Source organism: Neomonachus schauinslandi, chromosome 11 (assembly GCF_002201575.2).
Source record: "Neomonachus schauinslandi chromosome 11, ASM220157v2, whole genome shotgun sequence".
In the NCBI taxonomy this organism is placed as follows: domain Eukaryota; kingdom Metazoa; phylum Chordata; class Mammalia; order Carnivora; family Phocidae; genus Neomonachus; species Neomonachus schauinslandi.
Genome location: NC_058413.1, coordinates 3,089,570 through 3,113,224, shown reverse-complemented (window position 1 = coordinate 3,113,224; position 23,655 = coordinate 3,089,570). Strand labels below are relative to the sequence as shown.

Sequence of the window (23,655 nt, the reverse complement as noted above, 5' to 3'; positions counted from 1 at the left end):
GCCCACCGTCCACTCTCTAATCTCTGTGAGTCTGACGACTCCAGGGACCTCATGTGAGTGGAATCACACGCGTCCTTTTTTCCCAGAGCTCCCCTGCCCGGACACTTTGGGGGCAGAGGTGAGGACTGAGAGGGGCCCCCATCCCAGGGAAGCTCTTCCTCCAGGGGAGCTCCTGCTCTGAGCAAGGTGGCCATGCTCCCATTCCTGCTGGAAGTAAAAGAGGAAAGATGATCTTGGAGGGCACCCTTCGTAACGGGTGTCCCCTTAATGCAAGCAAAGCCGTAGAGAGGATGGCATTGGAGTGCAAAAGGGCACTACTGGGCTGCTGCCTCCCTCGGGAGGCTGCTGGGTGTGGACGGAGGTCCTGGCACACACCAGGAGCTGCGCGACGGGCAGAGGGTTTATTATTCCCAGGGCTGTGTGGCCCCCAGCACTACGGCTGGGGTCCAACTGCTGAGACGGTGGCTTTCTGGTCCCCCGAGTGGCCGTGGCTCCCGAAACCGGGCCATTCGGTGCAAGTGACCGAGGGTCTCAGGCAGGAAAGGCTGCTTCCCCGCCGGCTTCGGACACGCCCTCGCCCTGCACGGCAGGGCAGAGGCCCTGGGGGGCTCATTTCCCCAGCATGCCCCTCTCATGGACACTAAATGTCTGAGCTCCCCCTGCATTCCTATGTCGAAGCCCTAACTCCCTGTGGGAGGCACTTAGGGTCAGATGAGGTCAGGCGGGTGGGGGCCCCGTGATGGTATTTGTGTCCTCGGAAGAGACACCAGAGAGACGATCTCTTGCTCTCTCCGCTATGTGGGGACAGCAAGGAGGTGGCCGTCCGCAAACCAGGAAGAGTCAGGACTCAGAGGCCGTGCTGTGTACAAGAGCTGCCGCCCCAAGACTTCCCGGGCAGAGGAGGGGAGAGCTCAGCCCCTGAACTCCGGGACCCTGCTTAGCCAAGCCTGGTGGGGCGGGAGGGACCCAGAGGTCCTTACAAGGCACCAGATGGCCACGCAGCCCTGCCTGTGCTTGGGACCAGGTCTGGATATGCCACAGAGCAGGAAATTCTGGGCCTCTTGGCCTCAGCTTGCCACAGGGTCTGGGTCACCGGCTGGGGGTATCAGAGAAGCTGTGTGCCCACACAGAACCCGCAGTCCTGCCTGAGGGTCAGGGCTGAATGGGCCCATGACAGCACAGCACGCAGGGTGAGCTGGGAGAGGCAGAGATCCGTCGCAGGTGCCCTGCACGCCAGGCAGGGGGTGGCTGGCTGCTGAGTCCGCCTGCCCAGACATTTGTCTCCCTCCTTCCTATAGCCGGGACTCAAACCTTCCTTCAGGAGCCAGCCCACCCCCACTGGGGAGGGCATGTGACCCTGCCTGGACAGACAGCACCTTCCATCGGTCCAGCGGGTCACGGGCTCAGCGATGGTCATGTGACCCGAGGCAGGCCAACGAGATGCTCTTTTCTGCTGAGGCTCCCCACTGACAGGATGAAAACCTGGAGCTCCTATGGACTGAGTCTGCCACCTTTGTGGGGAGAACCTGCTTGGGCACGAAGCCAATGCAGAGACACCCAGAGATGAGAGGGAGCAAGATCCTGGGGACACTGCTGAGCGCCTGGATCCAGCTGTGCCTGAAGCCAAACATCTCCAGGATTTCCAGTTACTCAAACCAGTCAATTCCCTCTGCGTGCTGAGCCAGTCTGAATTGAGTTCTGTCAGTTGTACAGAAAATTCCAGAATAACACAATTGGGGAGCATTGAGGAGATTGGGTGCTCTTGCTTTGCTTCCATCCTTAACCAATTGCCCTTGATGCTGAAAGACGCTGCTCCCCTCACCTCCTCCAGGAAGCCCCCCAGGGATCTTCCAATCAGTTATGACCTCCCCATTCATGGACCTTCCCTCTGCTTAGTCCGCGTCTCTCCTCAGGCCCTGACCTACTGCGCTGTCTCCAGGTGGGTCTTGGGGCTGGGTGATGAGACCCACCCTGGAAAGACGTGGCAGGGCCTGCAGCCCTCTGGCCCTATGTCTGCCCCGAGAGCTGTGAGGGCCTGGGCAGGCCCGTGGTCTTCCTGAGCCTCGGCTTCCATGCTGGGGAATGGGAGTCTCCCAGACCCGCCCTCGCGGGGACGCAGGGCTGTGACGGGCGGCATTCACACAAATTAGCAGCAGCGGACGGGGTGGCTCCCGGGGGTGACCGTGACATTGACTCTCGCAGCACCCACAACTCTGCCCAGCTGGCTGTGAGTCCCAGGGCCCGAGCGACTGTCCCTCCTTTGTAGCTGCTCCTGGCACCAGCTGCCCCCACTGCCCCTCCTGGATGCCACAACCCACTTCACCTCAGGTGTCCTTCCCAGGCTTCCCCGTTCCTCCCACCTCTGGCCCCCTTGGCGGCCACCCACCAATGGTCTCTGAGGTGATCAGCCACCGAAACCCAGGTGTCTGCCCGTCTGCACATCCCATCCTATGGTTCTTCTTGCCGTGCCCCCAGCGGTCACCTGGCTCCTCTGGCCTTGCCCTCCTTGGCCCTACCTCCTCCCACCCCATGGTGGAGAAGCTCACAGCATGGCCCCTGGAGCAGTCACCCGCCTTGACCGCAGCCCAGCTCTGCCACTTGCTTGCTCTGTGTCTGTGGGCAAGTGACTTCCCCTCTCTGTGCCCCAGGCTCCTCGTGCAGAAAAAAGACCTGAGCACTAAGAGAGTTCGTGCATGTGAAATCCTCCAAACGAAGCCTGGCATGCAGGGAGTGCTCAGGACACGGGAGCATTTCCCACTGTTACCGCCATCGCCGTGGCTCATGTTATTTGCAGCCCCAGCACACGCCAGCTGGAAGTGAAGTTGCTGGTGGCTTTGAGTTTTGTCACTGGGGGCCGGGGCCACCTCCCCTCCCTCTGCTCTCCCACATCTCCTGCCAGGATGGGCCCAAAGATGGCCATTTACTAGGGGCTCACTGAATGCCTGTTGCTTCCACCCCAGGCGGGGTCGGCAGTTTCAATAAACACAGGTTTACCACAGGACCCTGCAAGTCCACTCGGAGGTGTGCACCCCAAAGAATGGAAAACAGGGACTGCAACAACATTCTGTACATGCACTTTTACAGCTGTATTATGCATGAGAGCCAAAGGTGCAAATGACCGGAACGCCCATCAGTGAACGAGTGGATACACAAAATGTGGTTTAATCCACACAATGGAACATCATTTGGCCGTAGAAGGAATGGAGCTGTGATACGTGCTCCCCGTGGGGGAACCTTGAAAACATTCTCAGTGGAAGGAGGTGGAGGGTGGGGGGGGGATTGGAAGTGGCTGCTAATGGGGACGGGGTATCTTTTTGGGGATGAAAACTGTTCTGGAGCTAGGGAGAGAGGATGGTGGCACCACACCGTGGGTGCGCGAAATGCCCCTAGATTGTACATGGTAAAGTGGCTGAATTGGTAAATTTTATGATACGTGTATTTCGCCACAATGACTAAGATCTGCACGTGTATACACACGTGACCAAATGCATCTCTGAGAGACACGTGTAAAGAAATAAAAACCTGAGAAGATAAACATTACAACAAACAACCCTGTCTCCTGGCAGCATCATCTGACTTTCCTCTGGCTTATCCATATTCCCAATGCTACCCGGGCGGGCATGACTTCCGCCAACCCTGAAGGAAGAGCACTCTTGGAAAAACCAGTCACCAGGCTTACATGGGAGCAGAGTTTACTCCCAACCCCTAACATTCTAAGAGCAGAGGCACACATCCTCCTGGAAAGTCCGTGGGATTTGAGTGGGTATTGGAAGAGAGTTCTGGAACTTAGGGAGAGGGACTGGCTTAGTGTGGTTCTCTCTGATGAAAGTCAGCAGGCCCCTGTGTCTCTGTCCACTTTTCGAGGTGCTGACTGGGGGTGGGGTATGAGGGAGGTGGTCTAGGAGAGACGAATCACCCCTCCAGCATGGAAGTTTCCAGCATGTGCTCTCAGGGCTTCCTGCCATCCTCATGGAGTCAGCTAACCTCTGGGCCAGGCCCAGAGCTCGCCAGGAGCTCACCCATTCCATCAACAAACATAAATTAGGCTTCTGCTCTGCACCTGACTCTGTTCTCCTGGGTGCTGGGGTGACCCCAGGCTCTCGATGAGGGCTCTGCCCTCGGAGGGGACTCGGGCTCCGGAGGGGAGATGTTCAGCCCACACATCATGTGTTACATAAACCCCGTGCGTGGCAAAGCCGAGAAGAGAAACGTCCCTCTGTAGAGGCATGCAGTTTGTGGAGGTTTGTGCCCTTCAGATGAGGTTGGTCAGGGAAGGTCTGGAAGAGGAGGCGTGGGCAAGAGGCACCCGGAGTGTGGGAACCAAGTGAGCAGGCAGGGGTGGGGGAAGGGGAGGGAGGGGATGTGCAGGGGGGAGGTGGGGAGGCTGGGGGCTGTAGGGCCTTGTGGCCAAGGTAGGAACTGGATTTTACTGAACAGTGATGATGGGAGTCTCCCTAGAGCTGGGAATGGAGCGCAGACTGGGAGCACAAGGGAGGACCTGGGACAGCAGCCCAGGCAGGGACTGGACTCTGGAGTGACTTCTCACCTGAGCATGAGCATGAGCAGAAAGGCAGGGAGCTTGGAGGGTGGCACTGGGCCACGTGGGGGCTTTGTGACTCTGAGCTGCTGTTTTGACCTCCCTGGGCTTCACTTTCTCCACCTGAGAAATGAGGATGGTGTCACAACCCACCTCCCAGGGTTCTGGCGAGGCTTCGGGGAGGTAGCACGCACGGAGCACATAGTGATGTGGGTTTAGCTGCGGGAGGACGATGCTAAAAGCACAGCAGGAATGGCATCGGGTGGGGGGGACGTCGGTCTAATGCCCTTGCCTGGGAGAAATCCAGAAACTCCATTCCTGTATCAGGAGCCACAGGGCACTGGCCTGTCCTGGCACCGCCCTGTTTGGGCCCAGGGGTAAGTGTGAATGGCACTGGTTCCTGCAGATCAGCATTCTCCTGCCTTCCCTCACTTACCATACCCCATCTCTCCAAAGCCCATGCTGGGCACCAGGGTCCTCATGGGGCTCACACCTGACCTCAGCATGGCAGGTCCCATGGGGGAGAGGTTCCTGGGCAGTGACACCCTGCCTTGGCAGGGAGGGGGGCCTGGCCTGCTCAGGAAGGCTTGCGTCCCTCCCAGGGCTGCACAACAGCAACATAATAGTAATAGTCCCTCTTGCATACACTACTTAGCTCATGCCCCGCTCTTTCTATGTGCCTTAGACTTACAAACTCACTTAACCCTGGGGAGGCTCTATGAGATAGATGCTCTTATTCCCACTTTGCAGGTGAGAAAATCGAGGCACAGAGGGGTTGTGTAACTTGCTCAAGGCCACACAGTGCACAGTTGGGGCAGTTAGATTTGGACCCAGCAGGGCTGCCTCCTAGGACCATACCTTGAATCCCTGCTCTGACCTGCTTCTCGAGGGCAGCGGGCTCCGGTCTGCCTCCACCTCCCTTCTCCAGCCATAGAAGTCCCTGCTAAAACACTCAAGTGAGCTTGCCTCCAGTGACAGAGTGAGGCCCCATGAGTCAGCTCTGCATTTAAGGCCTTCCCTGACATGGAGGCCCCATCCTCTTCATCCTTCCTGGGCCTCCTGACATTTCCCACACACTTCTAGGTGCTCCTGCCTCTGAGCCTTCCTCTAGGCTGTGCCCTTCCCCTGTGGTACCTTCCATCATTTCACAGATCCTGACTGTGTGCCTGTCATGAGCTGGGTTCTGGCTGGCTCCTTAGGTCAGTTCAGGCAGGGACAGTGACATGCGTTGTGAACAGGTGTCTCGGGGACTGTCAGGGAGGCCTCCCTGAGGGGAGGCCACAAAGCAGAGATCTGAGGGTGAGCCAGTTACGCAGGTGGAGGTGGGAGAGGGGTAATGGAGAGCATGAGTGAGCAGTGTGAGCAAGTGCTGGGGGTGGGAGGAAGTGTGGTATGTTTGGGAGACCAGGGAGAGAGGGCCAGGGTCAAGGCCCATCTGTCGTTCCGGGCTGGATGTGTGTGCCACCTCCCCAACTTGTCTGAATAACCCATCCCTTCCTCTCTGCCCCAGCCCTGAGGCCCAACAGAGGTTTCTGGGCTTTCCTCCCCACTCCACTTGGCCACTCAAGGGCAAAGATGGCCTCCACTCATCTCCATGACTGGGGGCTGAGCAGAGAGGAGGTGCACTGAAAAGTATGTTATATGAAACCAAAGGTCCCAGCTAGAGGGAATCAGAAATTTTGCCTGTGGGTGACTGGTCTCATGGCACCAAAGCAAGGAGACCACTCAGGACTTTATACCATCAGATGGTAACTATGGCTGTCCACTCTCCCGTCCCCAGCCCTTCTCTTTTTAACTCTTCTTATAGTTGGCGTGCACACACCCTAATTCCCAGGACTGACAAACCCCATCAATTAGAAGATCCGACAGGGCATTTAGCATGAGGCCTTCCTTCAGTTCATTTGCCAACCTAACCACTTGTATCATGAAATGCCCCACAAAAGGGCACTGCAGACGGAGACAAATCAATGCTAACGAGAGCCTGCTGAGCATACTGGGAGATGAGTGAGTGGGAGGAAGGGAGGGAGGGCGGGCAGGTGGAGAGGACCCAGGAGAGCTCCTTTCAGGAGAATCAAGAAGCATATCAGAGAACCCCAAACCAGCTCTCGCCTCACCATGCCTCCTGCAGACCTCACCGCATGTGGACTGGGGCTGGGTCTACAGCATCCTCCTCAGGTTGAGAAAGATGGTTATAAGATTATGTCTCAGTGACTTGAGACTTGCCCAGGGCATCAGAAAGATGCAAGCTTGGGAGTCAGCTCTCCCTGTGGGGCCTTTACCATCCATCTAATCTCCATCACCTGCAAAATGAGCATAAATGCCTACTTCCCAGGAGCGTCCATCATTGAACACAGGTTTTGGGGCCTCTGTTAAGCATCAGGCATGTACTGGGTGCTGGACACACAGTAGGGACCAGGTCAGCAAGCTCTCCAGCCTGCAGGGGAAGGCATCCTCATGAGGGAGATAGTTGATCACTCAACACATATGACGATTCTGATGGTGGAAGAAGCACACTGTGGAGTGACAGTGTCAGGGGCAACCAGAGGGGACCCAGGGAGGCCCTCTGGGAAGGTGACGTGTAAGCCCAGACCTCAGTGATGAAGTGAAAGCCAGCTTAGAGCACAGGACGCTGCAAACACTCAACCCATATTGGTCCCTTCACCCCTCCTCACAGGAGAGATTTCCCCACCAAGCAGACAGGCACTCTCACCAAATAAGAAGCTGTGGTGCCCAGAAAGGCCAAGGACACAGGATGCAGGGGTGGGAGGTGAAGGGAATGAGAGAAGAAGCACCAAGGCCTCCCACCAGGCTGCTTCTCCTGGGCCGGGGTGTGTGTGGGTGGGGGGGAGGGGGGAGTGGGGGGGCGGTCAGCATCCTCCCTGCTCTGTTTCAGGCCCGCGGAGAGCTCTCGTAGCCAGAGGTTCAGCACCACGGAGAACTCCCTGGAGAGGTTCAGCACCACGGAGAGTTCTGATGACCATGTCTTACTGCTCCCCGCCACTGACCAGCCACACACAGTTGCCCCGACTTAAACTGACATTCCAGGCCCTCCCTGGACTGGACCCAGTCACCCCCAGCTCCATAACATTCGGCCACTCCCCAAATCCACCTTGAATGTTCCTGACACCCGGAGCTCTCCCTGGGACCCTCCCTCTTGAGTTCTGCCTATAGAAACCCCATGTACCCAACTAAGCATGGTGCCAACACCATCTCTTGCACAAAGTCCTTTTTCAGATTTATCTTGGGGCCTTCATCATACCCTGCTTTTGCCCCCTTCCAGACTGTGAGTTCCCAGAGGGACTGAGTCTCATTCATGTCCTTTCTCCCCCACAGCACATGCCAGCCCAGCACCTGAATGAATGAAGTTGCAAACATGACTTGTACGATTGCTACCGATTGCTGAGATCCCACGCTGTCAGGAACCATGCTATGTGCTTCAAACACATTTTTTATTTATAGTTTAAGAAACTGAGGCCAAGGGATGAGAGCTGTGCTCAAGTTCACATTCAAATAGTCAAGTGACAGAGGCTGGATTCAAATCCAGATCACATGGCACAGCCGGTGCCCTTGACCATGGCTCCTTTTTGTCTCTATCCAACCCAGTGCACTGCCATCTGCCAGGCCTACGGAGCCTTGAGCACAGCAGCCGTGGTCCCCTGAAGTGATTCTGAATCTTTTTTTAGCCTGAAATTGAAATCACTGATGCTTCAAATTAGAACCCCAAAATGAATGAGCCAAGACTTCAGATTTGCAATAGCTAAGATGCCTGCATCTACCTTCTCAGCAGGGTTCTGGGCTGCTCCTCAGCCTGGACCACCTGTTCCCAGTCAATATGGAGGACAAAGTGAACTATTCTCCAGGCACAGAAGGGGCTATGGCTGGCTATGTGCAGGAAAGGGGTCCAGGCTCCCAGGCTCTGCCCAGAGCAGGGGCCTCTTTAGAGCCTTGGAGAGCAAAGACCCCAGTGCTATGAGACCCAGATAGTGAAGACCCCAAGGCTACGAGCCTTGGAAGGGCACAACCATTTGCCATGGGCATTGGCATTGTCTGAAGGCAATCAACGGACACAGCTGCGTTCCTCTGTGCTGACTTTTATTTGCTACTGAAGTCATCACTGAGAAGTGGACTGGAAGCTTAGACCCCAGCAAGGCTGGGCAGGGGGATGGAGAGGCAGGTCAAGATGGCCACGCTTACCCCCGGCATTGACCCGGGTGCCGGCAGCCTGAAGCAGGGGAGCTGGCGTGGGAGGCTGGCCGGGGGGCCCCAGGCCTTTTCCAAAATGTGTACAGCAAAAAGCCACATAGCTTCAGAACAGAAACACTCCACACTTGGAGAGACCACAGACAGCCACAGGGCCCTGCTTGTCTTCGACGTGAAACCAACAGAGCTTCACAACTGAAGTATCAATGTGACTCAAAGTCAGGAATTCACCGGTTGCCCTTGCTTCCTGCTAATATCAGCTGGCATTGGGTCTTAACTTCCTTATCGAATCAAATACTCATTTAAAATTACTTGAATAAGACGTTAAGAATTTGGGGGGTGGGGTGGGTAGAGTTCCCAGCTTGGCCATGTGGGCACCAGCAGGACATGTGATGAAGCCTCTCATGCTATCCTGAAAGGCAAGGCAGAGAAATGTGAGCCGGGTGGTGTGGCTGAACAACTGGGTAGAAGGGATGCTGGCACCACGGGAACCACAGCAGGGCTCTGGCCTCAGCCCTGGGATTTGCGGCTGGAGGGCAAAATGGGAATCAGGAAGAGAAATTCCAAGATTACCCAAAAGCCAGACTCATGCCAGAACAGAACTGAGCAAGGCAGTGAGGGAGCGCCCTGGGAGCAGAGGTTCAAGCCAGATCTGGAGGTATGCCTGCCAGGGATACTTGGGGCTTGGGGGTGGGGCGGGGCAGGTGCCTGCACCAGCCGATATGTCGTCCACGGAGAGGCACCGAGAAGCTACGGCCAATGTGCTCTTGGCTGGAATGTACTTGGCACATGGTGACTGACTGTGCTTGGCACAGGGCAGATGTGCTCTGTAACTGCTCCATGCTTGAGACGGTAGTGGCAATGATCCACCTGCCTTTATTATAACGTACGGCGGCTTGCTATTATTACTTGTTCAACTAACAGTTATTGGTTCCCTCTTCTCAGTCAGGCATCATGAATGACGATGAAGGACAGGATGCTTGTTGACAGCAAATGCTGATGGAATGCTAACTCTGTGCCCAGCACGGCTGGCCCTCGGCCTTCTCCTAACTAACAGGACCAGCACCCACGGCAATCCACATGCCCAGAGCTCATGGCACATAGCTCGTTTTGGTGACTGAATCCTCACAACCACCCTTTTTGCTGATGGGCACCCTGGGACCCAGGAAGCACGTGCTGATCAATGACGTGCAGAGCGACTGATCGGCCATAACCTGAACTTTGTCTCCTCTCCTTCATACAAGTTAATTTTGAAGCTGGGGGAGGCTGGCAGATTACCACCAGGCTTTAACAACTGTTCGTAGCTCCAGCCTGGTTACAAGTAACGGTTCAGGCAAATGTGTGCTAGAACCCGTGTTAGGTTTTTCAAGTCCCATTCTCAAGTAGCAGCCAAAGAAACATTTTATAAGATACTCAAACGGTCTCTCAGGAAAACACCGGGGCATCCCTCTTAGCGTCCTCACTTCAGTGCAAACTGAGATTATAAAACAGTTGTAGGCCATCACTAGTGCAAGCATTTAATACGAGGAAAAGTAATTAGCAAACTCAAGCATCACTTTTCAAGGATGAAGGATATTGCTGCCTGGTTTAATTGCAAGGGAAAACCTATTTAGGGAATTAACACAAAAATGAGATTGGCCACTTCAGGGCTAAGAAAACAATCACAAAAACCATAGGAGCCTCCAGCACGGCATCAGGTTGGTGAGCAATGGCCCCAGGAAAATAATTAACACCCAGGAAAGTGTTCTCGTCCTGAAAGCAAACAGCAACGCCTTGGCCACGGAGGCTGAGACACCACTCAGTTGCGTGTGACAGCTTCTCCAAAGGAATAGCTTTCTATTTATGAAATTAATACCTGTCAGAAAAGTGAATGCTGTCATTTTGGAAATTCTGAGAAAAAGACAAAAGTCTGAAGTAAGAGACAATGATCACACACGACCCCATCACCCAGGGGTTAACATTTCCTTTCCTTCCCCCCTCCCCCCTGCCGAGGCCTATTTTGGGGACAGGTGGTATAATTTAGATGGTATCGTGCAGATAATTTTGGGTCTGCCCTTTTCACCTAATAGAGGTGATCAGTTCTCATTAGTATCGAAAACTCCTTGCAAGCCTCATTTTGAAACACTTTCTTGCGGATCCACGATGGATGCACGAGGTCCCCTTCTTCATTTCCCTGCGGCCCCCATCCCCTTATTCTGCTTCTGCTACACTGTGGTCTCCGTTCTGCCTGTTTTCAGTTCTTTCCCTCAGAATGGATTCCTAGATGTAAAACTCCCCGATTCGGCTTTACAGCTCTTATTACATACTATCACATCGATTTCTGAAAAGTTTATGGCGATTTATTCTTTCACATAGCAACATATGAGTGCTGTCACCGGCGACGGGTATAGTAATAAAAAAAAAGCATTTGCTAATTTGAAAATAAGAATTGGCAGCTCATCATCTGTTTTTCTTCTTCCCTCTGCCCGTTTATACTTCAAGCACATCAAAGCATCTCTCATGAACCTCTGAGCTGTGGCATCATGGAGTCAGGCAGCCCAGGTCAGAATTCCAGTGTCTCCACTCGCACGCTCCATGACGGTGGGCAAGGGATTTCACCTCTCTGTGCCCGGTTTCCTCATTCCCCATGTCCTCGTAACACGGGGAGGACAACAGATGCCACTTTCTGGGCTCACAGTGAGGGTCAGACGGGATTGTGGGGTGCTTGGGCTGATATACCCTCGGACACTGTCTTGGTTGTGTTTGTCGTGAATGTTGTTTGCCCTTTTGAGGTTAACTGTTTAGTTGTATTATGAGCAATTCTTGCGATAGAGGATGTTTTTGTTAAAGAAAGTGATGCAAGCAACAAAACTTGGGTTTCGGGATGGGCAGTTTGTGGAAGGAAGACAGCCCCGGTGTCACGACAAGGAGATGAGTGTGGGGCCTGCTTCTATCCTTCAGTTAAAATGCCAAATTAAGAGGTTCAGAAAGCCAACATGATCAGGCCAGCTGGTCATCACCCTGCCTGATGCTAGAACCCTTGGCAGCATCACTGAAGTGTCCTAAAGACGCCACGCCCAAGGTCCTGCCTCGAGACTCTGACTCTGAAGGTGTGGGCTGGTAATCGGGTCTCTCTATAAATAAGGACAGGAGGCTCTGATGCCCAGCCAGCCGTCCAGTGTGGGGAGTCCCTTGCAGAACACCAAAGGGACATCTCCAAACCTCCACGTCTCCTTAATTACTGGGTGCAAAACTGTCATCTGCGAGCCCTCTACGTCCTCCTTATGATTCCTCGTAAGTAGCCTCTCCTGCCCCATCTCATGGGGTTGGGGAGACCTAACCAAGACGATCTCAAGGAAAAAGCAGATGAAGCCTTCAACAATCTGTGCCTGGAGGCTGATTCTCCCCCTAAACTCTTTACTTTCAGTTCTCCGACAAGCTTCTATCATTATTAAACCCAGTTTGAACTGGGTTTCCTGTTGTAACCAAAAGGGATGTGGGACTTTTATCATTCCTGGCTGCTGGAGTCCTCATGCTTGCTTACATGTGATGTGCAGGGAAAGAAAACCTTGCCCTGACTCCCCTGCTCACTTCTCCCCACAGCCCGTCACTGACGCCGGGACCCACGTCTCTGCAAGCATCGCTCTCCCAGGAAGGACTCCGCCCCCACTGCCCTGCCCACTCCCACTGCCTCCTAAAGGTCTCTGGGAAAGCCCCAGAGGCACCAGCCATCCAGAGGATTCCAGCGTATCAAGCTGATCTGAAAGTGGTCAATACACATGGTCTCTGGAGCCCCCACGTTCAAATGCCCACTCCTCCTTCTCCACTTCTGAAATGAACTTTTATGACAACCCACTGGCTCACTAGCACCCATCGATCTCACTGTAGTTCCTGGTTTCACGGTAACATTTTACATGGAACTCTACTCGAAGCTTTTGCTTTTCGGCAGGAGCAGGGCGGGGGAGGGGGGGCGTGGTCAGCAAAGAGACAGTCCCAACGACAAAGGAGCAAACTCCTCCCCAATGCTAAGGCAGGAGGGACGTAAATTCTGGAGGGTAAGCACCCAAGAAAAGCACGCACAGTAGGAAACCCTTCACAACAGGTGCGGGTGACCAAGTCCGAGAAGGAAGATGACCAGCAAGATGACCAAGTCCAAGAAGGAAGAAGGAAGTTTTGCAGATGCTCAGGACTTTGAAGAGGAAAGATTCCCATCAAAAGTTGCCCCTTGGTCTCCACGTTCAAACTGCAGCATGCGTTTTTAGAGGGAATATAAACAGCTGACATGCCTTGAGTTTCCTTCCAAGAGCAGGGAGAGAAGGAGGCTGGCCCAGAGGAACATGGGGTGACAAGGACAATTTGCCCTCACTGACTATCTTTGCACGTGGGACCCTGCGCTTCACCAAGGCTCAGAAACCCCATTGATTCCAGGGATGGCTTCTGGCCAAAATCAAGATTCACCCGAGACCCATGAGTTCGTTCAGAAGAACACCACCCCCCTCCCCCCTGAGGTTGAAGCTTTGCAACGGAAAATGCAGAAAAACTGTTGGAAAATGCAAGCACCTCTAAGGCTGGAAGTGATTTTACTACCCCAGGGGTGCGATCCAGTAGCTAGGAAAACGCCTCAATGGAGATTCTCAAGTCTTTTTAATTCAATCACCTAAAAGAGACTTTCTGAGTCCCTTGTACTCAAGGGAGTCCTTGGAAATGCACTGGGTAGGTCAGGGTCCAAAGGTCCAACCCCTTGGTCCCCCCATTAGCATAGGACCCACACACACACGGGGTGGGGGACGAGGCGGGCTGTGAAGGGCTCACTCCTCCTGCAGGTCTTTGGGACACAATAACACCAACACAGCATTAATGCATCTCAGGGCCCACCACTCCTAGAATCCTAGAATTCAGAGGTTACCTCGAACATAAACCTGTTCCAAAATGGCAAATATATTTGCATATCAGAGGTTAAAAGCAATGTCCAAGGAGCTGCTTTGACAGCAGAAGTACACACACCCTTCATGCCCCCAACTTCCACGGAGGCGACCATCTGACCGGGTGGCCTGCCTTCTCCGCCCGGGTCAGGCACGTGCTGCGGAGTGTCCACCAACCCAGTGCAGCTCTGCTTCCCCACGAAAGGGAAGGGCCCAGCACACGCTCCGAGGCGCTCCCACGTTTCCCTTACTGACTAGTTTATCGAGGAAGCAATCCCATGAGCCTAACAATGGGGCACACGCTTGTATCTGCAGCCTTCATTTATTATTTAAAACCAAGAACCAGCATCGCCTGTGTCGACCTATTGGAGCCTCTGTCTCTGGGTCTCTCTGTCTCTGTCATACACACACACACACACACACACACACACACACACACACACACACGGTGAGGAGACTTACATCACAACTACATCCTACAGAAGATGATTCAACCAGTCTCTGCATTTTCGTGAGGTTACAAATCGAGTTAACCCATGAAAGCGCAGCAGGTTCCAGTCTCCACCATTCTGGGTAATGCACCCAAGGTCTCATCCGAGCCAGGCTCTGACTGGTCAATAAGAATTTAAATTCAGATTCCAGCAAATAAAATGGGACCAACACAAGATACCTGGAAGAAGGTAAAGCACCTGCTCCATTTTCCTTGGCTCGCTCTCCTCCGCAGCATCTTTCCTTCTGGATTTCCTTCAGTCCACCAGCCTTGAGAGGCACTAAGGAGATCATGAGCAAACCTGAGCTCAGCAGCACCCTGGGAAGCTCAGGCATAAGGGGGAGACCGGCTCTCACTGGCCAGCTCATCAGGGTCTGGATCTCCTCTGTATAACGAGCAAGCATCTGGCCCAGTGGCAGGGCCACCCTGTATCTACCCCTTCTACCTGCCATGTGCAGATGTAGATGAGACAGGTCTCAGAATGCTTTTCCAAGAAACATGAACTCCCAAGGAGGGCTACTGGAGCAAACCGAACCCCTTAAGAATAATTTTTCCAAGGTACAACATGCTCTTTTATTCTTAATATTTCTAAAGAGTAACAGAGTCCTTTGCACAACAAGACTGAAAGTAATACCTAAACCTGCAAAAGGCAGGGAGCTCAGATGTGCTCACAGCTCGGACACCTCACACACACCACGGTGCTAACTCTAGCAAAAGCTCAAGAAACATGGCACTGGTGTCTAGTGGGATTCTTCAAAGGAAGAGAATGCTCCCTCCTTTTACCAACTAGCAAAAGCTGGTTTTCAAAGTATCTGGATTTAATAATTTCCTTTTTGTGCCAACTACCCATCTTGCACGAGCTCCTTGGTCTTTGACGGCCATCATCTGCCTGGCCAGTTACTGCAACTTACAAATCAATGGTCTCTCAGCCACCAAGGTTACAGACCTCAGGCAAGGAAGAACCACAGCACAGCACCCTCCATCCTGCCCTGAAGGCACAAGAATGGGCAATGGCCCCTACTGGTGTTTATTTGTACAGCTACAAGTGAACCACACATAGATCCATGTGCATCCCCAACATCATGGCAACCATGTGTCTCTTCCTTCTACCTTCTACTTCAAGACCAATGGCCAACTTCCATGAACATTTCCACCTCCCAAGAGTTACAGCCAAGGCCTTAAAGACAATCCAAACACATGAATCCACAGGAAATGGCATCCACAATGGATGGATCAGGAAATAACCAATCGACATGGGTCCACGGCAGCCTCCGTGAGTCCCCCTAGGTCTGGCTCAATGGCCGCGCTGCTAAAACCATGGACCCCAACCCTAAGAGAGTCGGCACTCTCCCCAAGCAGAAAGATATAAACACCCGTGTCCCTACCTCAATCAGGAAGTCCCCAGTCCTCAGTCCGGCTTGCCATGCCACCCCTCCTTCATCCACGGACTCCAGGTACTGCAGGGCTGGGAACGCCGGCGTTGGCGTGAATTCTTCAATGGGTGTATCCGCTGGGAAGACAAGGAATACCTCAGTACAAGCCTGGGTGGTGTTTCCAGGTTGGCAGCCCCGGCCCCTCAAGGGCCCCTGAGAGAAAGGGGGTGTGTATGTCTCCCATTGGAAGTGGGTGCTCCAGGCCTGCTCTCCCCTGGGAAGGGCTTGCCGCTCACAGTCATGGGTCAACACCAACTCAAGCAATGAAGCCAACTGCATTTTGGTGCCACCATATCTCTTGGCCTTTCTGTTAAAAACACCGAATAATATGCTCTGCTGTACATGTCTTTATGTACATGCCTGTCATTTTCTTTAAAAGCATCAGTGACTAAACATTTTCAGTTCTAAAAATGGAAAAGTTCCCCCCATAACCACACACAGCTCCAGAAACACCACAATGAACCCTTTGCCAAATTTATATCTACGTAGACTCGCAACCAAGGGAATTCAACTTGGAGCATGGACAGATCATAACGCTGACCCAGTGGGTGGCTGCGGATTTGGAATCTGCTTACGAATTCTGTCTGCAGGGAGCCCGGCTCTCAGCGACCACTCTGCGGCCAGCACCCACGGGAAGGCTGGGCCCCCGCTCCTCAGCAGAGCTGAGCCTTGGTATCTGGGCCCCACATGGCTGCCGAGCAAAACTCCAGGGCAAGAGATGGACTCCCCTGGGTAGTTATGAGCAGCCAGGGGTGGGTGGGTGGGAAGATGAAGATGACCCCAGCAGGGGGAGGGGACAGAACATCACTCAGACAGTCATACACACACACACACACACGGGGACAGATTCATCTTTTCTTTCTCTATCTGGACAGATGGCTCCTGGGCAGCCTGAGTTTCGGGGCAGGTGGGGCTGCCGCCCAGGGAAGGAGGCCTTTCCTAGCTCAGGTGCAGGACCCGGCACAGCACAGAGCCTCTGACATGAAACTTACACATGGCTTACCCACACACGCGGTGGACAGATGTCTCCTCTCCTGGGGAGCTGATGCCATTTTGTTTTCTTTTGAAAGGGAAGCCCCCAAGTGAAGGGCTGGTGTGTGGGGGGGTGCACCGCCATGGGATGCATCCCCGGAGCCCCCCACCCCAGGCCACATGACGTGTACGCTGCCGGCTCAGTCCACGGCAGAGGGGACCATCTTGCCACATTTCCTTTGCAAAGTCACCTTAGAGACGGGCACACACAGACGCCGCCGCACTTGGAGCCAAAGCCCACTCCCAGAATGGGGCAGTTTCTAGATATCTGAAACTCAGCACCGGGTCATTCTGGATATCTGAGACCAGGAGCTCCAAATCCAGCCACAGTTGGGCTGAACTAAACCACAAAATATAGATTAAACCCACAATTAAAAAAACAAAACAAAACAAAAAAACGAGTGGGGGGAGGGAGAGAGAGACAGCGAGAGCTCGTTCAGAGCAATACTGTGTACAGAAAATTGAAAATATTCCTAAAGGAAGCCCCGATGTTTTCTGAGTACGGCAGAATATGTTAAAGAACATGGTTGTCTAGCAACCAAGTGCCCCCAGGAAGAAGGCTTCTTTCTGAGCCGGGGAGCATTTTCATACGGTGTGCACACACACACACACACACACACACACTCACTCACACTCACACAACATGGGAATGCACCCAGACTGGGAGCAGCCGCTCTTACCTTTCGCCCCTCGGAGCACGAATCCAAAACCCTCATTGTCCTTCTTCTGCAGGACCACTGTCTTCTCCTCGATAATGCAGTCACTGTAGAGAGAATTCCGGGGATAGCGACCATTATTGTAACCCGTCATCATCACCGTGGCTGATCCTCCGCCGGGGACGTTCATCATCATAGCCAATTAATCACCCTGCTCGCCGGATCCAGGCAGCATGGAGGAAACTAAGCAGCACAGGGAGCAGGAGGAGCGGAGGCAGCTGGGGGGGCCGGCGAACGGGATAGGCGGGCTCGGCACAATGGGGCTCGGAGGGGGGGGCCGGCAGAGGCAGAGCCGGAGCGGAGCCGAGCGAGCGAGCGAGCGGGAGGAAGGAGTCAGGCATGGTGGGGAGGCCGCCGAGCCATGGCAGCGCGGGCTGGCTCCGGGCACCCAGAGGCAAAGAAAGTAAGTGGCCCAGAGCTACCAGGCGCAGCAGAGCCAGGGCACCCAGGCTGATGCATCTTCCAGGGGAGCCCGCTGAAATCAGCCAGAGGAGAAATGAGGCAGCAGGTTTTTGGTTTTTTTTTTCTCCTTCTTCTTCCTGAAGGGGTTTTCAAAAATCAAATTCTATTTGCTCTCCGCACGAGCCGGCGCCGAGCGGCAGCGACCCCTCCCTCCCGGCCCAAATGAATGTGGTGTCCCGACAACCACCAGGGAGCCCACAATGCCACGGCAGCCTCTGCACGGCGTCATCCGGCACAGAGAAACTGCAGGCTGGCGGAGGGGGCGGCCGGGGCGCTGCCGGGGGGGGGCTCCTAGCAGGAGGAGGCAGGTCACTCCAGCGACACCAAAGCCATGGTGTTGAACGGCATGGTCTCCTTTAGGGGATGATGAGCCGTAGGGACAGGGAGCAGGGGGCTTGGGGGCTATCCCCTTGGACAGACGGCCTAAAGCCACACCGCCTGCCTCTTGGCACAGCATTTTTTTTTTTTTTAAAGGAAAGAAACCCAAAGGCTCCAACTTTGCTTCAGCTGCCAAAGCCTCCCATCATTTACAGTAAGGGCGCTTTGCCACATAACTGTCCACCCCTGGAGGCACCCGGGGGCACGGGACGGAAGTGGACTTCCTGGCGGGCCACACGGCCGGGGCTGAACGGTGGCCCTCCCTCTCCACCTTCCAGGGGCAGCCTCCCCCCAGGACTCGCTGCTGCCCCGGAAGTAAGTAAGTCGGCAGCTGGAAGGCCAGGCCACCGCGCAGGGAAGGAGGAGGGGCAGGATGCTATGTGGAGAGGCTTTCTCCAGGGTCCTAAGGGGCTGGCCAAGAGAGGGCTGCATGCCCGGGGTCCTGAGGAATTCAGCAGGCCCCTGGCTTGGAGCGGGAGACTGGGGGACGCAGCTAGCAAACAGCGGGAGCAACGTGCAGACAGGCTCGAAGTCACAGACAACTGAAGGTCAGCTTTGTCCAGCACTGGACTCACAGCCTGCAGGGAGCGCAGGGCCCCAGCATGCAGCCAACTGGGAGCAGTTCAGCCAACCCAGATCAGGCCCCAGGAGGACAAGGGACAGGGGTGCTTGGACAGAGCGATGGGCTGCTGAGAGTTTCCCAGCGTGCAGATGAGGCAGGGGAGCCTCAGAGAGGCTGGGGGACACAGCTGGAGAATGCACGCAGGTCCTGACCCAGTCCCGAGCTCCTGCCCTTGCGGCGGACAAGCATGCAACAGAACTTGCCAGGGTGACCCTGTCTTCCAAGAAAGGGCTGGCAGAGTGCAGACACTTACTTTCACAGCCGACAGCCCATGCAATTGGGGATGACGGGTCTAGAGTGGTCTAAGACTCGAGGAGGGGTTCTGTCCCGGTGCTCTTGCTCTGCCTGCTAGCCTGGGCACAGGGAGCCCCAGGGTCACATGGCTGGCCTGGCCTTTAGTAGGTGATGGGGCTCCCTAAAACCTCTAAACCTCGTCCTCGCATTACAAGGCGGCAAGAAGCCATGGGGCAACTGTGAGGTCAGATGGGGCAACTCCCAGGACGGTGTGGTGGGCCAAGGGAGCCCCAGGGAGCCATCAGCTGCCCTCAGAAATAGCAAAAGGCTGGCGGTTAGCCAGGACCTGGGGAACCACAAGGCAGGAGGAACTGGGGGCAGGCGGAAGCTCTGTAGTGAGCGGACCCTGTGCCCAGCTGACCACCTTCCTGTCTCCAGGAAGCCTCCCCCAACCAGGACGCAGACCTGGCCTGCCTTCCCACCTGCCTCGCTTCCCCCTGAACTCCTCAAGGGGGAGGGCCCTGGCCCGGTGGCTCCCTCGGGCACCGAGCAGGTGCCAGCCCTGCGACCCGCTTCTCTAGGGGAAGGCTCGTGAGGGCCCTGGCCGCTGTGCCCCACTTTCGCCCTCTGCATGAGTAGCTGCTGGCCAGCAGCCCCCGAAGCCCCAGAAAGACGATGCCTGCCCTGCGGGTCCTGAGCCCTATCTCCCCCGGGGGCACAAGCGGCCCCCGACACCCACCACCTGTCTTGCATTCCAGGCGGCAACCCTACCACGGGCTGACTCTGCCGGCAGGACCAAATGCCGCCTCAGGCTTCATGCGGCTTGCAGGCGACCGTACGTTTCCTCCCTGATGTCCCCCCACGATGGGGAGCTTGTTGGGGCCAGCGCAACAGCACCCCGCTGACTGCACGGGGGTGGTCTGCTGTGGGGGGCGGCGAGGGGTGGCACCGGCATTGCAGGGAACTCGGCTCCGATCCCAGCTGTGCTCTGACCCAAGGTCACTCTGACCTTCACATCCTCAGTGTCCCACTCTGCAAAATGGGATGAGGAGCAAAACACGCCCTGCGGGCCGAGGAGGAGTTGACGAAGTAACCTACAGCAGCCCAGGCATGCAGCACGTGTTAGTAACGGCGACCCTGCTCAGAGAGGGTTTGCACGTGCCAACGCCCCTCCTCCTCCTCTTCCCCGGGACCCCTCCCGGGCTAACGACGGAGCCCCTCTCTGAGCCCTCCCAGCGACTCCTCCCTCGCCGAAGCATGTCCTGACTCCCACTCGGGGCTGCCACCATCTTGCCCCCAATCCGTGTGGCTGCGTCCTGCTTGCTGAGCAAGCGCCAAACTCCTTAGTCTCCGATACGAAGAAGGGTTCCGGTCTCTTCCATCCTGCTTTACTTCAGGATCTAAGCAGCCCCCGGCCCCTGCCCCTCATGACCCCGTCTTATTTTTATTCACAGACAGACCTGGGTTTGAATCCCACCTCAGGCGTTTACCAACTCAGCTGCTCAGAGCCTCAGTGTCCCCACCTGCGAAGTAGAGGCAGTGATATTTGTCTGGCAAGCACTTTGGGGGGCAACTGGAACAAGGCCCCCTAACGGGGAAATGGCCGTCTCATGCCCAATCCCTTGGGAGACAGGGCTCCTGGACGGCATCACCCCAGACACCCGCAGTGCCCAGCAAAGGGTGCCACGCACCCATCACGTCCGTGGGCTACAGCAGAATGGGCGTGAACACAAGGTAGGGGTCGAGCTTGGGTGTGTCAGGGGAGGCGGCGAAGGAACACCAGCGGCCAGTGAAGGGTCTCAGTGAACACGCCTCCAACTGGGACAATCCCTGGATCCTGGGTTGCATCCAGAGGGCAGGAGCAGCTCAGCATCATGGAGTGCCTACTGCAGGCGGTGGGCTGGGCCCAGGCAGCCCGAGACACAAGCGGGAGGGAAGTCCCAGGCCATTAGAAGCGGACGGTCTTTGTAGCAAACCGTGAAAAGCAGCGGGAGATCCAAATGCAAGCGTTGTTCCCTTGAAACAGGAGCTCACGTCTAGTTTCATCCGAACGGCATAAACGCGCAGAGTTCCCTCTACCCCCACAAATCAGACTGGGCATTCCCACCCCCGGGCCTTTGGGAGGAACCTGCCTGGAGATGAGAAACTCTCAGAGGGCTCCTTAAGCTGGTTTATGAATCTAAAAGCTGTCTCAGGATGACAGCCATGGCCACACGCGGAAGCTGTGGCAGGCGGACGCGGCTTCTGCAAGCTGCCTCGGGAGCTGGGCTGAAGCCCCAGAAACCAGAAGCCATGAGGCCTCAGCCCGGCCAGCCTGGCCACGCACCAGCAGCCCTGCTTCCCAGATGCATCCCAAACGCATGGGAGCTGCCTTCACGGGGACACTGCCTTGGTGCCCACGTGGGCCCCACGCTGCTGAACTTGGTGCCACCTGGTCCCTGGGGACACGGCCTGGTGAAACCAGCAGCCCAGCCCTAGTGACCACCCTACACCCCTGCTTTGCATCTGCCCCCTGCCCCGGACTCCAGTCACTGCCCGCCTTCCTGCACGGTCCCCCCAGCTCGTTTTCACTCCCTGAAACGCTCTACCGTTGGCCTTGTCTTTTACCCAAGTGCTCATACATGGGCCCTTCACGCCTCACTGCCTTGTGCTCTGTGTTCCCTTTGCCTGCCATGCCCTCCCCACCACTGGTCACTCACAGGCTCTCTGCCCTAGGCGAAGCCATCCCAAACCCTCCCAACGACAGTCAATGTCACACATTCTCTCCCCAAGGGTGCCTTCGAGCCGGGCCCAAGCCTCTGAGGGGACCCTTCTCACCCACTAACCCATCAACTGTGGGCTTCTTGGGAGCAAACATCAATGCCTTGTTCCTCTCTGAATCTCCCTAAGTGGCACAATGCCTATTCTTGGTGAGATTCTACCTGGGTTTGTTGGCTACACAAAAAAAACGTTACCTAGACGTGCTGTCTTCAAATGTGTTTTCTGAATAGGGTGGGAAGGCACTTTAATGAACACAAAACATCCCCTTCTTTGCCAGTTTCCTATAGCAGGAGCTGTAGAAGGCAAAGGGGCGGGCATCTAGCCCCAGCAAGTACAGCTGTGCCGGCTGCGCCCAGTGTGACTACGGAGGGTACCATTTACGTGATGGCCATCACAGAACCCTGTATTCATTAGGGTTATTTGGGCACAGATGGAAGTAAAGTGCCTTGAGGAAGCGGCAAGCAACTTTTTCTAGTTCGTACAAAGATGGAATATAGGCCATTAGCTGCCTTGAAGAATGTAAGAGGTATCCACAGAGACCCACATCAACACTGGGAGACGGCTCCATTTCGAAGCTCTCCTGGGAGCCACGTGGCAAAGACCACGAAAGGTTTCCGTGTTCTCACTCACCCAGCAGTCCCACTGCCCACCACAGTAGAGTTTACTGAACTCACTTGGAACAAGACAAGAGGATCATGGAAATCAGGGCTGGCCACACAGTGGGCCCCGAGTCCCCACGCCACTGGCGGGTCCGAACATACTCCTCCTGGCGTCTGACCCACAAGACCATAGGTGTCCAGGCATCAAGTGGCTTCAACTGTGGCCCAAGGTCCACTTTCTCCCAGCGGGTCCTGCCACGGACCTACAGGGGAGGCAGCCGTTCACCTGGTCCGGGAGGAAGCAGGTGCCAAGGATGTCTGCTAGCGTATTTAGGATTCGTTAGTCCCGAACAAGCTCCCTTGGCAGCGGCACCTGATCCCGGAGGAGGGAGAGTCACAGGAAGCCAGGCCTGGGGTGGCTGAGATGTGCGAGCACGCAGAGAAGGATCACGGCGCGCATTTTAACCTCGAGCACAGGACTGTTGGGGTAGACCAGATGGCTTCACCCAGAGCCCTCCGGACCTGGGCTAGGATGGGACCATCAGGTCAGATAGCTACATTTCTTCCCTGCTCCACCGGGACTGGGTTTTGGTGTAGGGCTGAATGAAGTTCAGGAGCAGCCAGGACCAGGGGCTAAGCTACATTCATTAGCATACGAATGCAGCCATAACTCACTGAGTACCTACTAAGTGCCAGGGGATGGACTGGATACTTGGCACTTTGCGGAGACCAAACCAGGCCCAGTCTGGCCCTTACGGAGACGTCAGGTGTGGTGTGTTGAATGGTGGCCCCGCAGAAGATGTGCTCAAATCCTAACTTCCCGGGCCCAGGACACGTGCCCTTGTTTGGAGACAGGTCTTCGCAAATGTGTTTAGTTAAGGATCTCAAGATGAGATCCCCCCCCTGGATTTAGTGAGGGCCCTAAAACCAACAACCGGTCCTTTTAAGGGAAAAGAGAGGGAGATTTGGGGCACAGAGGCACCTGGGTCAGAGAAGCCAGGTGAAGACAGACAGAAGCAGAGATTGGAGGGATGCAGCCACAGACCAAGGAACACCAAGGATTTCTGGCAAACGCTGGAAGCTGGAAGAGCTGTGGTAGGACCCCCCCCCCCCCCCTTGGAGGGACACAGCCCTGCCGACACCGTGAGCTCAGACTTCCAGCCTCCAGAACTGGGGAGAATGCATTTCTGTATCCTCAGCCCATGGTCATTTGTTACAGAAGCCTCGGGAAACTCTTACAACGGGCAAGCGGGAAGACAAGTATTAACTCCGACAGTCACAGGAGTGTGCA

At 55.3% G+C, this 23,655-nt stretch overlaps 1 protein-coding gene across 1 annotated transcript in view; it reads right to left on the bottom strand.

Moving 5' to 3' along the window:
• The window catches only part of SHANK2 (SH3 and multiple ankyrin repeat domains 2), a 144,970-nt gene extending 127,525 nt beyond the window's left edge, over window positions 1-17,445 (bottom strand). Inside the window, 2 exon segments of the mRNA XM_044919205.1 lie at window positions 15,514-15,638; window positions 17,274-17,445. Of these exon segments, the coding sequence (XP_044775140.1) occupies window positions 15,514-15,638; window positions 17,274-17,445 (297 nt within the window).
• Window positions 17,446-23,655: the final 6,210 nt, after the last annotated feature.